The following is a 19,468-nucleotide window of genomic DNA, read 5'->3' as shown; positions in this document are numbered from 1 at the left end:
ATGAGGTCACACATGTCAATCTGTGGTTTTATTTCCTAAGTAATTGGGGTTATGTTCAGGAAGTCTTTACCAATACCAATATGATGAAGGGTTTCCCCTACTTTTTCCTCTAGCAGTTTCAGAGTTTCAGGTCTGATGTTAAAGTCTTTGATCCATTTGGACTTAGTTCTTGTACATAGAGAGAGATGAGGATCTGTTTTTATCCTTTTATAGATATATACCCAGTTTTCCCAGCACCATTTGCTGAAGAGGCTATCTTTTCTCCAATGAATATTTTTAGCATTTTTGTTGATGACCAGATGGCTATAGCTACCTGGACTTACATCTGGGTCCTCTATTCTGTTCCATTGATCTACATGTCTGTTTTTGTACCAGTTCCATGCTATTTTTGTTTCTATGGCTCTGTAATATAGATTTAAATCAGGTATGGTGATTCCATAAGCCTTATTTTTGTTGCTCAAAATTGTTTTAGATATTCAAGGTTTTTGTACTTCCAAATGAATTTTTGGATTTTTTTTTCTAGTTCTGAGAAGAATGCCATTGGTATTTTGATGGGGATTGCATTACATTTGTAGATTGCTTTTGGTAATATTGCCATTTTCACAATACTGATTCTTCTAATCCAAGAACAAGGGGTATCTTTCCATTTCCTAGTGTCTTCTTCAATTTCTTGCTTGAGTGTTTTAACATTTTCATTGTAGAGATCCTTCACTTTCTTGGTTAGGTTTATTCCAAGGTACTTTTTTTTTGATGCAATTGAGAATGGGAGTAATTCTTTGATTTCATTCTCTCTGTGTTTGTTGTTAGCATATAGGAAGGTGACTGATTTCTGTGTGTTTAGTTTGTATCCTCCTACATTGCTATAGGTGTTTATCAGCTCTAACAGTTTGCCAGTAGAGTCTTTAGGGTCTTTAATATATAGAATCATGTCATCTGCAAATAATGACAACTTGACCTGTTTTCTTCCTATTTGTATCCCTTTTATATGTGTCTCTTGCCTTATTGTTATGGCTAAGACTTCCAGTACTATATTAAATAAAAGGGGGGACAATGGACACCCTTGTCTTGTTTCTGATTTTAATGGAAAAGCAAGTTTTCCCCCATTTAGTATTATGTTGGCTGTAGGTTTGTCACAAATAGCCTTTATTATGTTGAGATATGTTCCTTCTATTCCTAGTGTCTGCAGAACATTTATCATGAAGGGATGTTGGATTTTGTCAAATGCTTTTTCTTCATCTAACGAGATGATCATATGATTTTTGTTCTTCAGTCCATTTATATAGTGCATTCCATTTATTGATTTGCATATGTTGAACCATTCCTGCCTTTCTGGGATAAAGCATACTTGGTTGGGGTGAATGATTTTTCTGATATATTCTTTTATTCTCTTGGGTAATATTTTCTTGAGAATTTTTACATGTATGTTTATGAGGGAGATTGGTCTGTAATTTTCTTTTTCTTTTTTTTTATATTTGTCTGGTTTTGGTATCAGGGTGAGGCTGGCTTCATAGAGTTTGGTAGGATTCCTTCTTCTATTTTATGGAAAAGTTTAATAAGCATTGATGTTAGTTCTTCCATGAACATCTGATAAAATTCACCAGTAAATCCATCTGGGCCTGGACATTTTTTAAAATTTTATTTATTTATTTGCAAGGAGAGAGAGAGAGAAGAGAAATACACAGAGAGAATGGCCACACCAGGGCCTCTAGCCATTGCACATGAACTCCAGATGCATATGCCCCTTGTGCATCTGGCTTACTTGGGTCCTAGGGAATTTAACCTAGGTCCTTTGGCTTCCCAGGCAAATGCCTTAACTGCTAAGCCATCTCTCCAGCTTCCAGCCTGCAGTTTTATTTTTACTTATTTATTTATTTATTAATTTTTGGTTTTTTGAGGTAGGGTCTCACTGTGGTCCAGGCTGACCTGGCATTAACTATGTAGTCTCAGGGTGGCCTCAAACTCATGGCAATCCTCCTACCTCTGCCTCCTGAGTGCTGGGATTAAAGGCGTGCACCATCATGCCCAGCCTGGAGTTTTTTTAGTTGGGAGATTTTTGATAGCTGCTTGGATCTCCTTACTTATTATAGGTATATTTAAGTGGTTAATCTGATCTTGACTTAATTTAGGTAGGTCATATAAATCAAGAAAATCATCCATTTTTTTTCAGATTTTCAAACTTAATGGAATATATGTTCTTTTTTTTTTTATAAATCTATAGTTTTATTAAGACAAAAACTGACAGTATGGTATGAAGTTTACATTTAAACAAAAATTTCAGACATCTAACACATGCCTAAAGTGATTTAACAATGTAGCTCTAGATGTAGGTCTAGACAATACCAAGAATTGATGGGTCTTATGATTCAAGACAGAGCATTTTGGGTATGTTAATCTTTAGGTTTTATTTTGTGTTTTCAAGTCAATCTATACCCCAATATGAAAACTATTTGTCTCCTGAGACCAGGGCTTTTTGAAGTATTCAACCCTTGAATTGACTCAATGAAATTTGTGCTGTTAGTTACTGAACCCTGCCACTAAGTTTCAGAGTTCAAAGTTGAAAAAAAACAGGCTCCAAGTGTTTTCCTATCTCCTGTGCCACCCTCCGCCCTTCCCACAATGCTTCAGCCAGTGGTTTAAAAACTGCTATTTGTAACTCCATGATTGGAAATGAAGGGTCTTTCTGTTTTCCCCTCCTAACTTCAATATTAGCACCTCTGAGGCAAAATGATCTGCCTGAATATACTCTCCAATTAAAACTTTTCCTGCTTCAGTTTCCATCTTTAAAAATGTTAGCTTTGGTTAATGTAGGAACTGGCTTTCTCCTTTATGGGCAACATGATGCTCAGGAAGGAAACGTCACAGGTTTGAAGCAGTCTCCACTGTCCACCTTTCTGGTGCCAAGGAAATATTTTGAAAAGGTAAAGTATTCTGAACCTAGAACCAAATCATCAGTTAGCTGTTCTTTCCATTGCTTCACCATTTCCCCAATCAGGCCCCTAATTTTAACCACAATCGTCCTGTCCATCTCCTCCCTGTCCCCCCCCCCATTAATACACCAGTAATAGCCAAAAACTACACACATGCTACTCTGTAAAAATGCAGTGAACACTATTGGGAAGAAGGCTGTGGGTTGTGGAGATGCTCTCTGAAGATCCACAGTATCTTTTTTGCTCTCCCACACACCCAGTTCTGCAGGTTTTGTCCTTCATAGAAGGCCCTTTGCCTTTCTCAGCAAAGTGCAGAATGGGTTGCCTTGAAACACTTACCCTTTCCCCTCCACTGGGATGGGCGTACAAACTACACAGCTTGGAACAGCTTTAAAGCACTTGGGTTGTTGCAGGGCACAGAAACTATGCTGGCTCTTTAAAGGACATCTTCTCAAGCCACCTTTATGGTGTGAAGACAAGTAGAATTCCTTCCCTCCCCGCTTGAAGCCCACAGTCAAGAGGTGACAGGGGCTGATACTCAAGAGAGTTAATTCTTGTCGTCTTTTTTGTCATCATCCTCTGAGGGGTAGGAATGCCACGTCAGCCTTTCCTCATAGAAGGATATGACAACCTGTGGGCACTTGACATTGGCTTCCTTGGCAGGGACCAGGTCAGCCTCATCAGAGTTTTTCCATTTCATCAGGAACATGAGCTCTCCACTGGAGTCTGTAGCTCCAATAATCCGCTCTGGCTCCAAACCTCGGGCAAAGCCTCGTGGCTTTTCTGACTCTTCTTTTTTCTTCTTTGGTTTGCTCTCCTCTCCCTTATCTTCAGAATCAGAGTTGGCTTTTCGCTTACCTCCCTCTGATTTATCTGTCTCATGTGCTGTTTTCTGTGACTGTAGAAACTCAGCAATCAGGTCAGGGCAATCCAGGTTCTCTTCTGGCTCCGACGTATTGTCCTCATCTGAGAAACCCTTCCACTTTAGAAGATATTCTACTTTTCCCTTGACAACTCGTCGATCAAGAACTTTTTCCACCACATATTCCTCTTCCTCTTCTTCAAGCACTTCCTCCACTTTCTTCTTGTTTTGTTTTTTCCCCATAGTGCCCGCCAGCTTTGTAGTGTAAAGGGTGACGCTGGCACTCACTCTGTAGTTCTAGGCTGGCTTCAAATTTAGCGATCCTCCTATGTTCTGCCTCCCAAGGGTTGGGATTAAAGGCCTGCATGCACCACTATGCTCCTAAAATTTCAGATTTGGATTTCAGTATCCATTTGAAAATTGTTTGGAGGCCTGGTGTGGTAGTTTGTAATCCTACCACTCAGGAGACAGAGGCAGAATCACTTTCTATTGACATAGAAAGTCCTAGGCTAGCCACGGGTACATAGTAAGACCTTGTTGGTGAAAACCAAAGCAGAGAGCTCGGAATATATGTTCTTATAGCAAGTTCCTATAATTTTTTTAATTTCTCGGGTATCTGTTGTGATGGTGCCTTATTCATCTCTAATTTTATTAATTTCTGTCTCTTCTCTCTTTCTTTTAGCCAGGTTTGCTAAGGGTTTATCAATCTTGTTTATCCTTTCAAAGAACTAACTCTTCCCCCTCCACCCCGAGGTAGGGTCTCGCTCTAGCTCAGACTGACCTGAAATTCACTATGTTGTCTCAAGGTGGCCTTGAACTCACAGCAGTTCTCCTACCTCTGCCTCCCAAGTGCTGGGATAAAAGGTGTATGCCACTACACCTGACAGAAGCAACTCTTGTATTCATTGATTCTTTGGATTTTTTTTGTTTTATTTCATTAATTTCTGCCCTAATCTTTATTATTTCTTCCCATCTACTGATTTTTGGATTGCCTTCTTCTTCTTTTTCCAAGGCTTTAAGATAAAGCATTTAGTTGTTTACTTGTGGCCTTTCTATTTTCTTAATATAGGCACTTAAAGCTATAAATTTTCATCTTAGGACTGCCTTCATTGTGTCCCAAAGTTTTGGTATGTTGTGTTCTCATTATCATTTTATTCTGTCAATTTTTGATTTCCTTCTTGATTTCTTCATTGACCCATTCATCATTTAGTAGTGTATTGTTTAGTTTCCATGATTCTGTGTATGCTCTATAGCTTTTCTTGCTATTGATTTGTAATTTGATTCTATTGTGATCAGATAGAATGCAAGGAATTATTTCAATTTTCCTGTGTTTAGATTTTGTTAAGATTTGCTTTGTGTCCTAATATATGGTCTACTTTAGAGAATGTTCCATGTGTCACAGAAAAGAATGTGTATTTTGCAGCATTTGGATGAAATGTCCTATATATGTCTGTTAAGTCCATTTGTTCTATGACTTCATTTAATCCAGATGCCTCTCTGTTTATTTTTGCCAAGATGACCTGTCAATTGATGACAGTGGGGTGTTGAAGTCACCCACTACCACTGTGTTTGGTGTTATCTGTGACCTTAGTTCTAATATCATTTTTTTTTTATGAAGTTGGAAGCCCCCATGTTAGGTGCATATATGTTTAGGATTATAATGTCCTTCTGTTAGAGTGTTCCTTTAATTAATATAAAGTGACCTTCCTTATCTTTCCTAACTAATGTTGGTTTGAAGTCTGCCTTGTCAGATATTAGGATAGTTACCCTTGCTTGTTTTCTAGGCCCATTTGCTTGAAACACCATTTTCCAACCTTTCACCCTAAGATAGTGTCCTTTGTAGAAAGGTGAGTTTCTTGGAGGCAACAAACTGAAGGGTCCTGCTGTTTAACCCAGTCTGCAAACCTATGCCTTTTGCTTGGGGCATAGAGGCCATTGATATTAATAGTTATTATTGAAAGGTATGTATTTATTTTTGCCATTTGTCTTGGTTTGTACTTCTTCCAGTTTTACTTTTGCTCCATTGTATTAACTAGTATTTTGGTATGGTTTGGTTTTTTTCCAGGTTTCTTATATATGTGCTTTTCTTTCTCTTTAGCATGGAGGATCCTTTCAAGTGTTTTCTGTAGAGCTGGTTTTGTCTTGAAATATTCCTTTAGAGAGATGGCTCAGTAGTTAAAGACACTCTGCTTGTAAAGCATGATGGCCTAGGTTTGATTTCCCCATAACTATGCAAATCCAGATGCACTAAGTGGCAGGAGGCCCTTGTGGGCCCCAAACCTACTTTCACTGTCTGTCTCTCTCTCTCTCAAATAAATAAATTAAAAAATAAAATATATAAACAGTGCATAAAAAAAAGAAATATTCCTTTATATCCTGTTTTTGTTGTGGAATGTCCTTGTTTCTCCATCTATTTGAATGGATAGCTTTGCAGGATAAAGTAACCTTGGTTGACAGTTGCTATCTTTCAGAACTTGGAATACATCGTTCCAAGCACTTCTGGCTTTTAAAATTTGTGTTTAGTAATCTGCTGTGATCCTGTTGGGCTTGCCCTTCTATGTGACTTTATTTTTCTCTCTAACTGCTTTCAATATATTTACTGTGGTTTTTATATTTGGTAGTTTAATTATAACATGGTGAGGAGAGTTTCCAGGTTTTGCCTGTTTGGTGTCCTAAATGCTTCCTGTACCTGCATTGGCATCTCCTTCCCAATTTGGGGGAAGTTTTCTTATATGATTTTGTTGAAGATGCCTACTATGCCTTTGGAGTGGAATTATTCTCCTTCTACTATGCCCTGAATTCTTATATTTGATCTTTTCATAGTGTCCTGAATATCTTGAAATTCCCACTCATACTTTTCTATAAGTGAAATTCTTCTCCTTTCACTATACCCTGAATTTTTATGTTTGATCTTTTCACAGTGTCCCAATATCTTGAAATTTCCATTCATACTTTCCTACTAGTTTGTCTTGCTCTTTGGACTCAATTAGATCTGCCACCTGGTCTTCTAGTTTAGATATTCTCTTCTCTCCTTCATCCATCTTACTGATTATATTTTCTATAGAGTATTTTTTAAACTTTATGTATTTATTTATTTGAGAGAGAGAGAGGGAGATGCAGAGAGAGGAAGAGAGAGAATGGGCATGCCATGGCCTCCAGCCACTACAAATTATCTCCATATGCATGTGCCCCCTGTGCAACTGGCTTACATGGGTCCTAGGGAATTGAACCAAGGTCCTTTGGCCTTGCAGGCAAATGCCTTAACTGATAAGCCATCTTTCCAGCCCTTCCACAGATTTTTTTTTTCAGTGACTGTGTTATTCATTGCTAGTATTTGTTCTTTTTTTAATTTCAATTTCCTCAATTATGTCTTGTATTGACCTCCTTATTTCATTAAATTGGTTTCCTGTGCCTTCTTTGATTGTTTCGATTTCCTCTTTGATTTCTTTGAACATATTTATAGTCATTCTTTTGAAATATTTTTCAGGCATTTCCTCTAAATCAGTCTCACTGCAGGTCATTTTGATGCATTAATACTTTTTGGTGGATTTATATTGTCTTGACTTTTTTGTGTTTCTTGTATATAATGTAGAGATTTTTGCATCTTGGATTAATTAATTTAATGCTTGAATTTTCTAATTATCTGCAGCATTATTAGATGTAGCTATCAATCTGATGTTATATATGTTTAGGGTAGGAGCTTAGAATGTTGAGTTAACTCTTAAGACTCCCAGAGTAACCCTAGAGGTTGGGTTTGCCTGCTATGAGAGTATTCAAGTAGGCTGAGTAGGACAAAATACAGGCAGATTCTAAAATTTAACCAAATAATGTACACATTCAATGAAAAATAGCACAGAGTATTTATGCAAGAGTAGGTATGACAACCAGATCCTCTAACAACATCACAGTCCCTAAGATTTGTGTTGCCCCACACCCTTAATCCTGTCAACTGGGAGGCTAAGCTTCCTGGTTTGTAGAGTATTCCAAATCAGCTTGGGACCAAGTGAGAACCTTCCCCAGTGAAGGATACAAGAGGTAACAAAAGCACTATAAGCCAGGAAGCAACAAATGACAGCTCCAAAATATAGCTTATTTAAGGATGGAAAATCTGACCTTTCATCAGATTTAACATATTATGTACCCTGATATGGAAGGTGCAATTTGCACTTCTGATGTAAGCCTATATACCAGGCTTTTTTGGCAGGTCCTGACCTAGTGTAATCCCAGTTACCATTGGAGTGGCTTTGGACTCAATTATGCTGTGCACCTGCTTGGGTCTGTCTTTGCTGCACTGAGGGTTCAGGTAGGCTGGCTAAGTCAGTGTGTCACTGCTGTGATTGCCTGGGCTGGATGCTGTATAGGTGAGGGCTCTGGTGCTTTCTGGTGCTTGGGCTATTGATGTAGGAAGAGAGGCCATGGATTGTGGCTGAAATTTTCCCACTGGTCCTTGCAATCCTCTTCCTCATGAGCTGCTCTGTTTGTACCTGCTGTCCTCCCTTCACATTTCTTGAGTGTGCAAGGAGGCCAGTGTGAGGAGCAAATCTCCTCACCTGGCTCTTCCTGCAGCCTAGGCTGAGCGTTGCAGCTGTGACTACATGGACCTGGTGTCACTGCCACTGGAATTGCTTCTGCCTGCATCTGTGGTCTCTTGATGCTCTGAATCTCTTCTACTTCTCTGCTGTAGTTGGTAATTACTTATACATCTCACTTTTTAATAGAAGAATATATATATGTTGTTGTTTCTCCCCTAGACTGCTTTGTCATGGTTCTTATGCCTGCATCTTAACTAGAAGTTCTCTTGATATCTATTTTTATTATTTCATGTTTTGGCTGAATAGGCGGTTGGACCTCTGTGTACAGGCCAACTAATCTGGCCACTGGTGCAAGTATAGAATCACTGCAGTGTGTGTGAAGGTGACTGGGAGCTTATTATAAGGCTGCAGTGTATATCCCTGTATGAAGATTTAAAATGCATAGATGAAGTGTGTGTAGAACTACATGTAGCAGCCAGCATGTAAGAGAAAGAAAATGAGCTGAACAGCTTGTGCTTTGCAGATAGCCCCCAGTGCTCACATGATAGGGCATAAAAACCCAACTCTCATCAGGTATGGCGATGCACACCTTTAATCTCAGAACTCAGAAGGCAGAGGTAAGAGAATCGCTGTGAGTGTGATTCCAGCCTGAGGCTATATAGTGAATTCTAGGTCAGCCTGGGCTTATGGGTGACCCTACCTTGGGGGAAAAACAACAACAAAATGAAACCGTTGCATCCCGGTTCGCATTGCTGGTAGAAATCACCCAACCAAGAGCAGCTTTTGGGAAAAAGAGGTTTATTTTGGTTTACAGGCTTGAGGAGAAGCTCCATGATAGCAGGGAAAGTGATGACATGAGCAGAGGGTGGACATCACCCCCTGGCCAACATAAGGTGGACCATAGCAACAGGAGAGTTTGCCAAACACTGGTATGGGGACACTGGTTATAAAGCCCATAAGCCCGCCCCCAAGAATACACTCCCTCCAGTAGGCATTAATTCCCAAATATCCATCAGCTGGGAACCTAGCATTCAGAACTCCTAAGTTTATGGGGGACACCTGAATCAAACCACCACAGAAACAAAACAACAACAACAACAAAATACCCTGTTCAGTGGGGCTGCTTGTGCTACTGAGCTTTGTCTCTTCTGGCCCACTTCATCCCCCTTGAATGTGCAGCTTCTCCTAACAGCTTCTGCTAGTGATGTGTGTTTTGTTTTGCTCAATTTTGTCCTGGTGACCAATGATCCCCACGTCAACCGATATCAAGGTCAAAGAACAAAACTGTACCAATTTAGCTCAACATTTGGCATTATTGTCAATTCTAGAATTGGGCAGCATTTCATTCCATAAAATAGAATGCATTAGTCTCTTTCAGCAGAAAAAAATTTTTTTAATAGGTAGTAAAAGGCGGAACAAAACAGAAACAATAAAACATACATTGGTCATTTCAAAGTTGTTTCTGGGGCTAGAAAGATGGCTTATCAGTTAAGGCACTTGTCTGTGAAGCCTAAGAAACCAGATTTGACTTCCCAGAATACATGTAAGCCAGATGCACATGGTGGCACATACATCTGGAGTTCCTTTGCAATGTTGCGTATTCTCTCTCTCTCTCAAATAAATAAATAAAAATAAAATTCTTTGTCAGTGGCAATACTACCCTGTACTTGTCTGATCTTGTCCAAGTTAGAAGATGGGGCCACAAAATAGAGCAAGAGAACAACTAACTGGCTAACAGTCCATTGTTATTTATTTGTTATTATTATTATCATCATCATCATCATCATCATTATTATTATTTTGTGGCAGTGAGAAAGTCAGGACTTCATGCATGCTAAGAAAACCTCTATCACTGAACAAATCTCCAGCACATCCTACCTTTTGTGAAAGTGTGAAGACTGAGGGAATTTTATCATAATAATAACTGAAACTAACTTGTTTGAGAAATTTGGTTCTTTTCTCTCTTATTTATTTACTTATGAGAGAGAGATAGAGAGGGAATGAATGTATGAATATGGGTATGCCAGGGCCTTTTGCTGCTGCAAAGAAATTCCAGGTGCATGATCTTTACATGGGTACTGGGGAATTGAACCCAGGTCAGCAGGCTTTACAACCAAGCACCTTTAACCACTGTGCCATTTCCCCAGTGCTTTCTAATTTTGATTTTCTCCACGATTTAGTCTCAGGTTGGTTATTTGGAAGGATTCTTTCTGGTTTCCAGCTTTTGGGGCCTAGTGTAGATGTGGTGGACACAACAGGCTCCTATTATTTTAACATTCATCACAGCTACTATGAGGTTTTTGGGTTGTTTTTTTCCCCAAATGTAACAACTCACTCTAGTTCAGACTGATCTGGAGCTCACAACAATACTCCTACCTCTACCTCCTGAGTACTGGGATAAAAGGTGAATGCCACCATGCCTGGGTACTATGAATTTTATATGGAGTTCCAAGATGAAAAATATTTTCTGAGGCTGATATGAGGGCTCTACATTTAGTCACTTACTTACAAATCCTGCCAGCTAGGGTTAAATTCCCCAACTCACAGATAAAGCCAGAAGCAAAAAGTAAAGTAAGTATTTTGTGTTGGTTTGCAGCTGCAGGAGACCCTTGGGTACACACACACACACACACACACACACACACACACACACACACACACACAGAGTGCATACACAAGTAAATAAATATATTAAAATATTTTCTGGTTACTTAGTGTACATGATGCATAAACTTCTGAACTAATAACAGTGTATAAAAGAATGGAAAAGACCAGGGTAATAAAAATGTACTTTTACTTTTATTCTATTTTTATTAGTAGAGGCCAGAAAGCTAGAAAGGAGCTATAAGGGAGGGAGGAGAGGGGAAGGCTTAAGGGGAGGATATAGTAGATATACAGGTTGAGGGGCAAAATACAAGGGGTGGAATGGTCTAAGTGGGCCTGGGAAGGGGATGGTAGAGAGAAGGGTCAATCAACGTTTAAGTTGTTATGAACAAGAACACAGTACTACCCTGTGGTGGTGGATAATGTTGTGCCCAGAAGCCATAGGTTGCTATTAGAAAATTTCATTGCTAAAGGTATACCTTCCAATGAGCTGTTGGCCATGGAGGCCCCTGATGCCTCCAAACTTTACAGGCTATTGCCAAGGCTCTTGGTTGCCCACCAGAACTAGATTGTAAGACTCTGTTTCTGAAGACTCCACAAGATTAGACTGCAAGTCATTGAGAAATCAAGCTGAAGGTGAGCTGGAAGCCTCGTAACTAGCTGTTAGTATGCTGGAAAGAGCTATGCAACATGCAGCCTTTTGGGGGAGAGAAAAATCATCAACACTGCAAGCCTTATAGCTGGCCATTTAAGTCAAATGTGCTAAGTGATACAATGGTGCCATGTATTTTATGAGGAAAACCAACTGCTCAGATTGGACTTGAAGCCTACTCCAAAGTAGGGAATTCATGTCTGGTACTGAAAACCTAGTCAAAAGTCTATAGCTGGGGAGATCATAAACCCTATTGGGAAAACTACTACTGTTGTCTGGATAGAAGTATATATTATGCCTACCAAACTCTAAATACTTATATTTATGCCCATATATTAATGCTAGTCTCACTTTTGATTAGAAGAGTTTCTCTTTTCAGATAGCAGTGACCACTGAGGTGACTCAAAAAAATGGTCAACTTCTGAGAAAAAGTGACAGTGGAGTGTTCAGCACTGAGACATCTTTATTACTCCCTTTAGTGCTCAGGGGTCATTGCTAAAGAGATGGCAGAAAGAATATAAGAGCCAAAGGAAGGAGAGGACTGCTCACAATGCTGTCACCCAGTCACAAATTAGCCTTGACACTCATGACATCACCTAAACAAGACCTGAATAATAGGAGGAAAAAATGATAGCATCAAAATAGAAGAGTATATAATTGGAAAGAAGAAGGGATTCTGTGGAGGGAGATTTTGGAGGGAGAAATAGGGGCTGTGGGAAAAGATTATGATCATGGCATATTGTCTATACTTATGCAATTTTCAACAAAAAGTTAAAAATATACTTAGAGAAAAAAATTTAAATCTTCTCAGTCTTATATATGTTTTATATTGCTTTCATGTGCTTTGTCTAGGTGGAACAAAATTTTCACAAGACTGACCTTGGCCTGAAAATTTGCCTGGTGAGTAGGTCTTCTGAAAGCTGCTAGGTAATGGAAAAAATCATCATGCAATTTGGATGTTAAACCTGTGCCCATCTAATTCTGGTCACTATTGACAACCTTTTTTTTTTCTTTTTTTGACAGAAAGTTTTCCCTTTTTACTAATCTTATGTTTGCTTATTTCAAGATGATTCCTTTGGTTGGCTAGGTAAAGAAAAGGTTCTTTGCTCCTTAATGCTACTTAGTATCTCCACTTAAAGTGCCTTAAGGAAAAAGGAGTTGTTGTGGAGGTTAGAAGAGACAAGAACAGGGTAAAAGGACTTGGTTTTAACAGGCAGGTTCAGGAGAACTTTTACAGTCTAAGAAGTTCTGGAGGGTGAGGTGGGGTCAATCTGGGATTAATGATGAAGGGATCTTGTCACCTCTGAGCATGAATATATTTTACCTGTGGCTCTGCAAACAAAGAGGCTATTGTACTTCAAACAGAAGTTCCAAACAATGGCAGGGAAAGTAGGCAAAGGGGGCCTGGGAGGTGGTTGCTTACTGAACATCTCAGTAACATTTTCAAAATAATTGGCTTAACTACATGCCCAAACAAACTTGTTATGGTTTCAAGGGCACCACAATTGACACTGATTTATTTTAAAACCCTGAAGTAGTTCTTTGTTTTTTTCTTTCCTGTACATAGATCCTTGAAGGACACAACCCAGGCCTGAAGAGTCATGGGTCAGGACTTCATGAGACAAAAGGCACTCTGTTTCTAGGATGGTAAGGGATATTTTGGAATAAGGAATATATGGTTACTATTAGTAGTGGGAACTTGTCCTAGTGAATTTGATAATACTAGGTGGAGTTAACATGCCTCTCAGGCTGCCTGCTGACAAAGAAAAGAGCAGGCATTTTTATCTGATTTTTAGAGGACCTTGTAGTGACAGCAGTGAAAATAGTTCATGTGCATACACACACACAATTTTTAAAAAAACATTTTATTATTTATTTGCAAGGAGAAGGAGACAAGGAAGAGAAGGAAAGAGAATGGGTACAGTAGGGCCTCTCCCCACTGAACTTCAGATATATGTGGATCTGGCTTTACATGGGAATTGAACCCAGGCTGTCAGACTTTGCAAGCCCCTTTAACCCCTGAGCCATCTCTTCAGCCCACAACCTTTTTTCTTTGTTTTTTCAAAGTAGGCTCTCTCTTTAGCCCATCTGACCTTATGTGATCTCAGGCTGGTCTCAAACTCACAGCAATCCACCTACCTCTGCCTCACCAAGTACTGGGATTAAAGGCATGTGCCACCACTCCCAGCTTCAGTTTTTATTTTTTATTTTTTTATTTTTTTTTAAATCTTATTTATTTATTTGAGAGCGACAGACACAGAGAGAAAGACACAGAGAGAGAGAGAATGGGCACGCCAGGGCTTCCAGCCTCTGCAAACGAACTCCAGACACGTGCGCCCCTTTGTGCATCTGGCTAACGTGGGACCTGGGGAACCGAGCCTCGAACTGGGGTCCTTAGGCTTCATAGGCAAGTGCTTAACCACTAAGCCATCTCTCCAGCCCCAGTTTTTATTTTTGATACTGTATTTTTTCCTCTACCTCCTTTCAGTAAGGTTGGATTCAAGAGGACATTGAGACAAATTATTCCTTGAGACCATAAGATTTATTCTACCCTAGGTGAGAACTGCAGAATCTGAAGTGAAAGGCAAGAGGCCTGTGATTAGTTAGAAGGAAAAGGTGGTCAATTTAGGGTTTTCTGTGGGGAAGGCATTACTGCACCATGAGGAAGGGGGTCTTGTGACTGTGCCTGTGCAGACAGCTGGATATCCACGGTTCAGTCCTATGACACCATTGGTCACAAAAGTTACTTAGGACCCTGCTAAATTCCTTTGGGGGAAATGAGAATTACAGAATCACAGTAGGATGCTGGTCAATTTCATCAGTGAAGAATAGACAGACCCAGAGAGTCACAGTACAGTGCCTGTTATAGCTGTGGGGAACGGGAGGGAGAGGCAGCTAGCCTAAGAACTAACATTTTTGTGTTTAAACATATTTATCTTTTAGATGTTTACAAATGCAAATTCTTGCCTTGTGCTACAAGTTCTATAAAGGTGTATAGCTGAGTAGAAATAGGCTATAGGCACACCTTAGAGTTCTAGGCCACTATAATAAAGTGAATGTCCCAGTACAACTCACACGGACATTTTTGTTTCCAAGTACATTTCAAAATAATGTTTACATTACGCTCAAGCAATTTTGCAATGGTATTATGTCTAAACAACAATAATTTAGAACTATTTTATGGGCCTGGAGAGATAGGTCAGTTAGCACAGTGGTTGCCATGCAAGAATGAGGGTCTGAATTTAATTCCATGAACTCATGTTAAGAAGAGCCAGGCACTGCGGCAGCACTACTGTTAGGGAGGCAAAGAAAGGTTATCTCTGGGGCTGGCTGGTAAACTCCAGGCCAATCAGAGACCCTGTATCAAGATAGGTGGACAACATCTGAAGAAGGACACTCAAAGTTGTCTTGTATCTTTCACATGCACATTCACCCATATACATATGTGCACACGTGAACATGCACACACAGGGGTACACACCTATACACACACTTAAAATATTTTATGGCTAGAACATGCTGACAGTCATTTGGGTCTTTGGCAAGTCATAATCTCTTTTTGTATTTTTTTGTTGTTGTTCATTTAAAAAAATTTATTTATTTGAGAACGACAGAGAGAGAAAGGCAGATAGAGTGAGAATGGTACTCCAGGGCCTCCAGCCACTGCAAAGGAACTCCAGACCCATGCGCCTCCTTGCGTATCTGGCTAACATGGGTTCTGGGGAATCAAGCCTTGAACCGGGGTCCTTAGGCTTCACAGGCAAGCGCTTAACCACTAAACCACCTCTCCAGCCCAAGTCATTGTGGTGGTTGCTGTGACAATTTCTTTTATTCTTTTTTTATTTTTTTAAGGTAGGGTCTTACTCTAGCTCTGGTGATTTGGGAAACTTTCTTAAGATAAGACAATGATGTTTGTTGCATCAATCAACTGTTTCACACATGTAAGATTTCTCTGTAGTATGCAGTAATGTCTGATAGAATTTTTACCCAATTTTAAAATTGCAGTCAGTCTTCTCAACCAGCAGCTGCTTATCACCAAACCGATCTACTAAGCCTCTGTTGTCACTTTAGCAATGCTTAGGGCACCTTCTTTAGAAGTTTCCATTTCAAGAAATGGCTTCCTTTGCATATCTTTTCTGTTTGTTAGCTTTTTTTTTTTTTTTGGTTTGTTTTTGTTTAGGCTGATCTGGAATTCATTATGTAGTCTCAGGGTGGCTTCGAACTGTGGATGAAACTCCTACCTCTGCCTGGGATTAAAGGCGTGTGCCACCATGCCTGGCTTGCTCACTCTTTTTTTTTTTTTTTTTTTTTTCGAGGTAGGGTTTCACTCTAGTCCAGGCTGACCTGGAACTCACTACGCAGTCTCAGGGAGGCCTTGAACTCACAGCGATCCACTTACCTCTGCCTCCCCTCCCAAGTGCTGGGATTAAAGGCGTGCACTACCTCACTGGCTTCTTTCCTTCTTTCCTTCTTTTCTTCTTTCCTTCCTTCCTTCCTCGGCCCCCTCTCCCTTTTGAGGTAGTGTGACATTCTAGCCAGACTGGATTGAAACTAACTCTGTAGTCCCAGGTTGGTCTTAATAATTTTTATTGACTTATTTATTTGCTAGGGGTGGGAGGAAGGGAAAATGGGTGCTCCAGGGCCTCTGGCAGTTGCAAGTGAACTCTAGACACAAGTTCCACCTTGTGCATCTGGCTTAAGTGGGTACTGGAAAATTGAATCTGGGTCATTAGGCTTTGCAGGCAAGCACCTTAACCACTAATGTTGCACCCATTCCCTCCCTCTCTTCCTTTCCTTCTCTTTTTCTTTCTCTCTTTCACTATCTCTCTCTCTCCCTGTCGTCCACAGCCTAGCAGCTACCTAGATGGGCAGTCTTTACCACCTAGGTGGGCTGGCACTGCAGCCTCTTCTTTGAATCTACAAACCAATTTGGTCTTCCCTTTACATACATGAATCTGAATAAAGAATACATTTCAATCCACTATAAAGGCTGCTTCCAGCTCTTTTTTTATCCCTCTCCCCCTCTCCTAGCCCTGGCCACAGCAGGACACCATATACGTCTGATCCCCCCACTCCCTACTTCTGCAACCTGGCTGGATTCAGGGGAAGAGCAGAGCACTGTTTCTGCTTACCTCTGTTTTATACTTTGGAGTAACTTCTTACTTTAATTACATATATGACTTTCCTTTAGTTTCTGAGTCTACCACATATGCATTTTCCTTACACTGTAGTTCTATCATGTGGGTATCTCCTCTAAACTCTGGGCCTGCCACTTATGTAATTTCTCTAAACTTGGGGTAGCCATGGGTATAACTCTCTTCACTACTCATTTCTCATCACTCATTCCTCAGTCTCTCTTTAATATTTTCTCCCTGATATTCTTACTTAAGCCAACACCATTTGCCCTCTTTTAAAAAATATTTTATTTATCTGGGAGAGAAAGAGGCAGATAGAGAGAATAGGCACAGAATAGGCGCACCAGGGCCTTCAGCCATTGCAAATGAACTTCAGATGCATGTACTACCTAATCAAACCTAGGTCCTTTGGCTTTGCCATATCTGCAGCCCTTATTTCTTTTTTAAAATATTTGATTTATTTTTTTTAAGCAGAGAGAGAGAGAGAGAGAGAGAGAGAGAGAGAGAGAGAGAGAGAGAGAGAGACAGAGACTATGAATGGGCACACCAGGGCCTCCAGCCATTGTAAGTGAACTCCAGATGCACGTACCACTTTGTACATCTGGCTTTACACAGGTACTGGGGAACAAAACCTCGGTCGCACCAGGTGTGGTGGTGCACACCTTTAATTCCAGCACTCGGGATGCAGAGAGGAGAATCACCTTGAGTTCAAGGCCACCCTGAAACTACATAGTTAATTCCAGGAGAGCCTGAGCAAGAATGAAACCTTACCTTGAAAAACCACCACCAACAAAAAAACCTTGGTCGCTAGCCTTTGCAGGCAAGTGCCTTAACTACTGATTCATCTCTCTAGCACTAGGTTTGTTTATGTTTATTTTTAATCTTTTTGAAGTAGGGTCTTGCTCTAGCCCAGGTTGACCTGGAATTCACTATGTAGTCTCAGGCTAGCCTTGAACACACAGAGATCCTCTTACCTCTGCCTCCCCAGTGCTAAGATTAAAGGCATGTGCCACCATGCCCAGCCCAAATGACTGTTAATAATCTGGGAGCTAAACTTTTTTGAAACAGGATCTCATGTAGTCCAGGCTATCCTTGAACTAATTATGTAGCCAAGACTGTCCTTGAACTCCTAATCATTGACCTTCCAAGTGCTAAGATTTCAGTGTGAACTACCACCCCCAGGGCAGCTTTTCGGTTGTGGTGGTTCTTTTCCCTACTTCTGCAAATGTAAGTTAGTTCACTTGTTACTCACAACCTAGCCAGACACTGTGCCTGGCCTCTGCTATGCACCAACATGAAGAAGAGAAGAAACTTCTAGACTGAGAACAGATGGATAGTAGGACTCAGCTGGACAAAGGAAGTGTGTAGGTGGTGTGCATCAGGAAGACTCTGCAAAGACCTCTGGATGCTTTCAGGCAGGCAAAGACAATCCAGAACACGTATAGACTGGAAATTTGCTCTGCTCTGCTGTGCATTGTTAGGTAAGCATGGTGACCACTGTCCTCTATATATACCCGATTTTGCTCTGCCTTGTGAAATATAGGACAGTTACTCTTTTCTCTCTTATAAGTGTTTTTCTGATACACTTTCATGTCTAGTTATTAAGCTAGGATTATTAGAGGTGTAGAAAAATAAGAAAGATAAAATCTTCATGGAATTAGCCTTAGTGTTAGGGGATCCTGTCTATGCAGGTGTTGGATAAGGTGACTCACTCCAGCCTTTATGTGCTGGCTTTAAGTCGAGAGATGTAGAAAGTAGAATTAGAATGAGTGGGTTGCTGATATGATCAGTTGCTTTTGTGCTAGAAAGAAAAACAAATACACTTTAAACTGTATTTAGTAATAAAGTTGTTAGCAAATTAGGGATAATAAGCTGTAAAAAGTCATTGATTTAAAATAGCAACTTTAAAGACAAATATTTTGGAAAAGAGGCATGAAAAAACCCACAATGCTAATTTTTGTTTGTTTGCTCAAGGCTGGCCTTGAACTCTCTATGTAGCAGAGGATAACCTTGAACTCTTGATTCTCCTGCCTCCACCTCCCAGATGCTAGGAGCATAGGCATGCAGCACCATGTTCAGATCAGGGTTGTTAGAAGGCATCTTTTCTTTTCTTTTTTTCTTTCTTTCTTTCTTTCTTTTTTTTTTTTTTTTTGGCTTTATCGAGGTAGGGTCTCACTGTAGCCCAGCCTGACCTGGAATTTACTATGTAGCCTCAGGGTGGCTTTGAATTCAAGGCAATCCTCCTACCCCTGCCTCCCAAATCCTGGGATTAAAGGCGTGCACCACCATGACCAGTTTAGAAGTTATCTTTTTAAACAACTTATTTGTATTTATTATAGACTTGCAAGGAGAGAGAGAGGGAGAGAGGGAAGGAAGGAGGGAGAGAAGTAGAAAGAGGGAGAGAAGGAACGAGAGAGAATGGGCACTCCAGAGAATGGGCTTGTTGCCACTGCAAAATAACTCCAGATGCATGTACCACTTCATGCATCTGGCTTTACATGGGTACTGGGGAATTAAACCCAGGGTGTCAGGTTTATAAGCAAGTGCCTTTAATGCTGAGCCATCTCTCCAGCTCAGAAGATATGCCTGGCCCCACACTCAGTTTTACTTAAAAGTTGTATATTTGGGCTGTAGAGATGGCTTAGCAGTACAGTGCTTGTCTGTGAAGCCTAAGGACACTGGTTTGAGGCTCGATTCTCCAGGACCCACGATAGCCAGATGCACAGGGGGCGCATGCGTCTGGAGTTCGTTTGCAG

General features: G+C 40.3%; 1 protein-coding gene across 1 annotated transcript; it reads right to left on the bottom strand.

Annotated features, from left to right (window-relative positions):
- Positions 1 to 2,254: 2,254 nt before the first annotated feature.
- Positions 2,255 to 4,063, bottom strand: LOC123458854 (chromobox protein homolog 1-like). The gene has a single exon (XM_045144674.1). The coding sequence runs from the start codon at positions 4,030 to 4,032 to the stop codon at positions 3,475 to 3,477; it is 558 nt and encodes a 185-aa protein (XP_045000609.1). The 5' UTR covers positions 4,033 to 4,063; the 3' UTR covers positions 2,255 to 3,474.
- Between the last annotated feature and the right edge of the window lie 15,405 nt (positions 4,064 to 19,468).

The sequence above is a fragment of the Jaculus jaculus genome, chromosome 2 (genome assembly GCF_020740685.1).
Source record: "Jaculus jaculus isolate mJacJac1 chromosome 2, mJacJac1.mat.Y.cur, whole genome shotgun sequence".
In the NCBI taxonomy this organism is placed as follows: domain Eukaryota; kingdom Metazoa; phylum Chordata; class Mammalia; order Rodentia; family Dipodidae; genus Jaculus; species Jaculus jaculus.
This window is presented reverse-complemented; position numbering and strand designations above follow the sequence as displayed.

Excerpts from the sequence above, each read along its gene's own strand:
- LOC123458854 (XM_045144674.1), bottom strand. The coding sequence starts at position 4,032 with ATGGGGAAAAAACAAAACAAGAAGAAAGTGGAGGAAGTGCTTGAAGAA.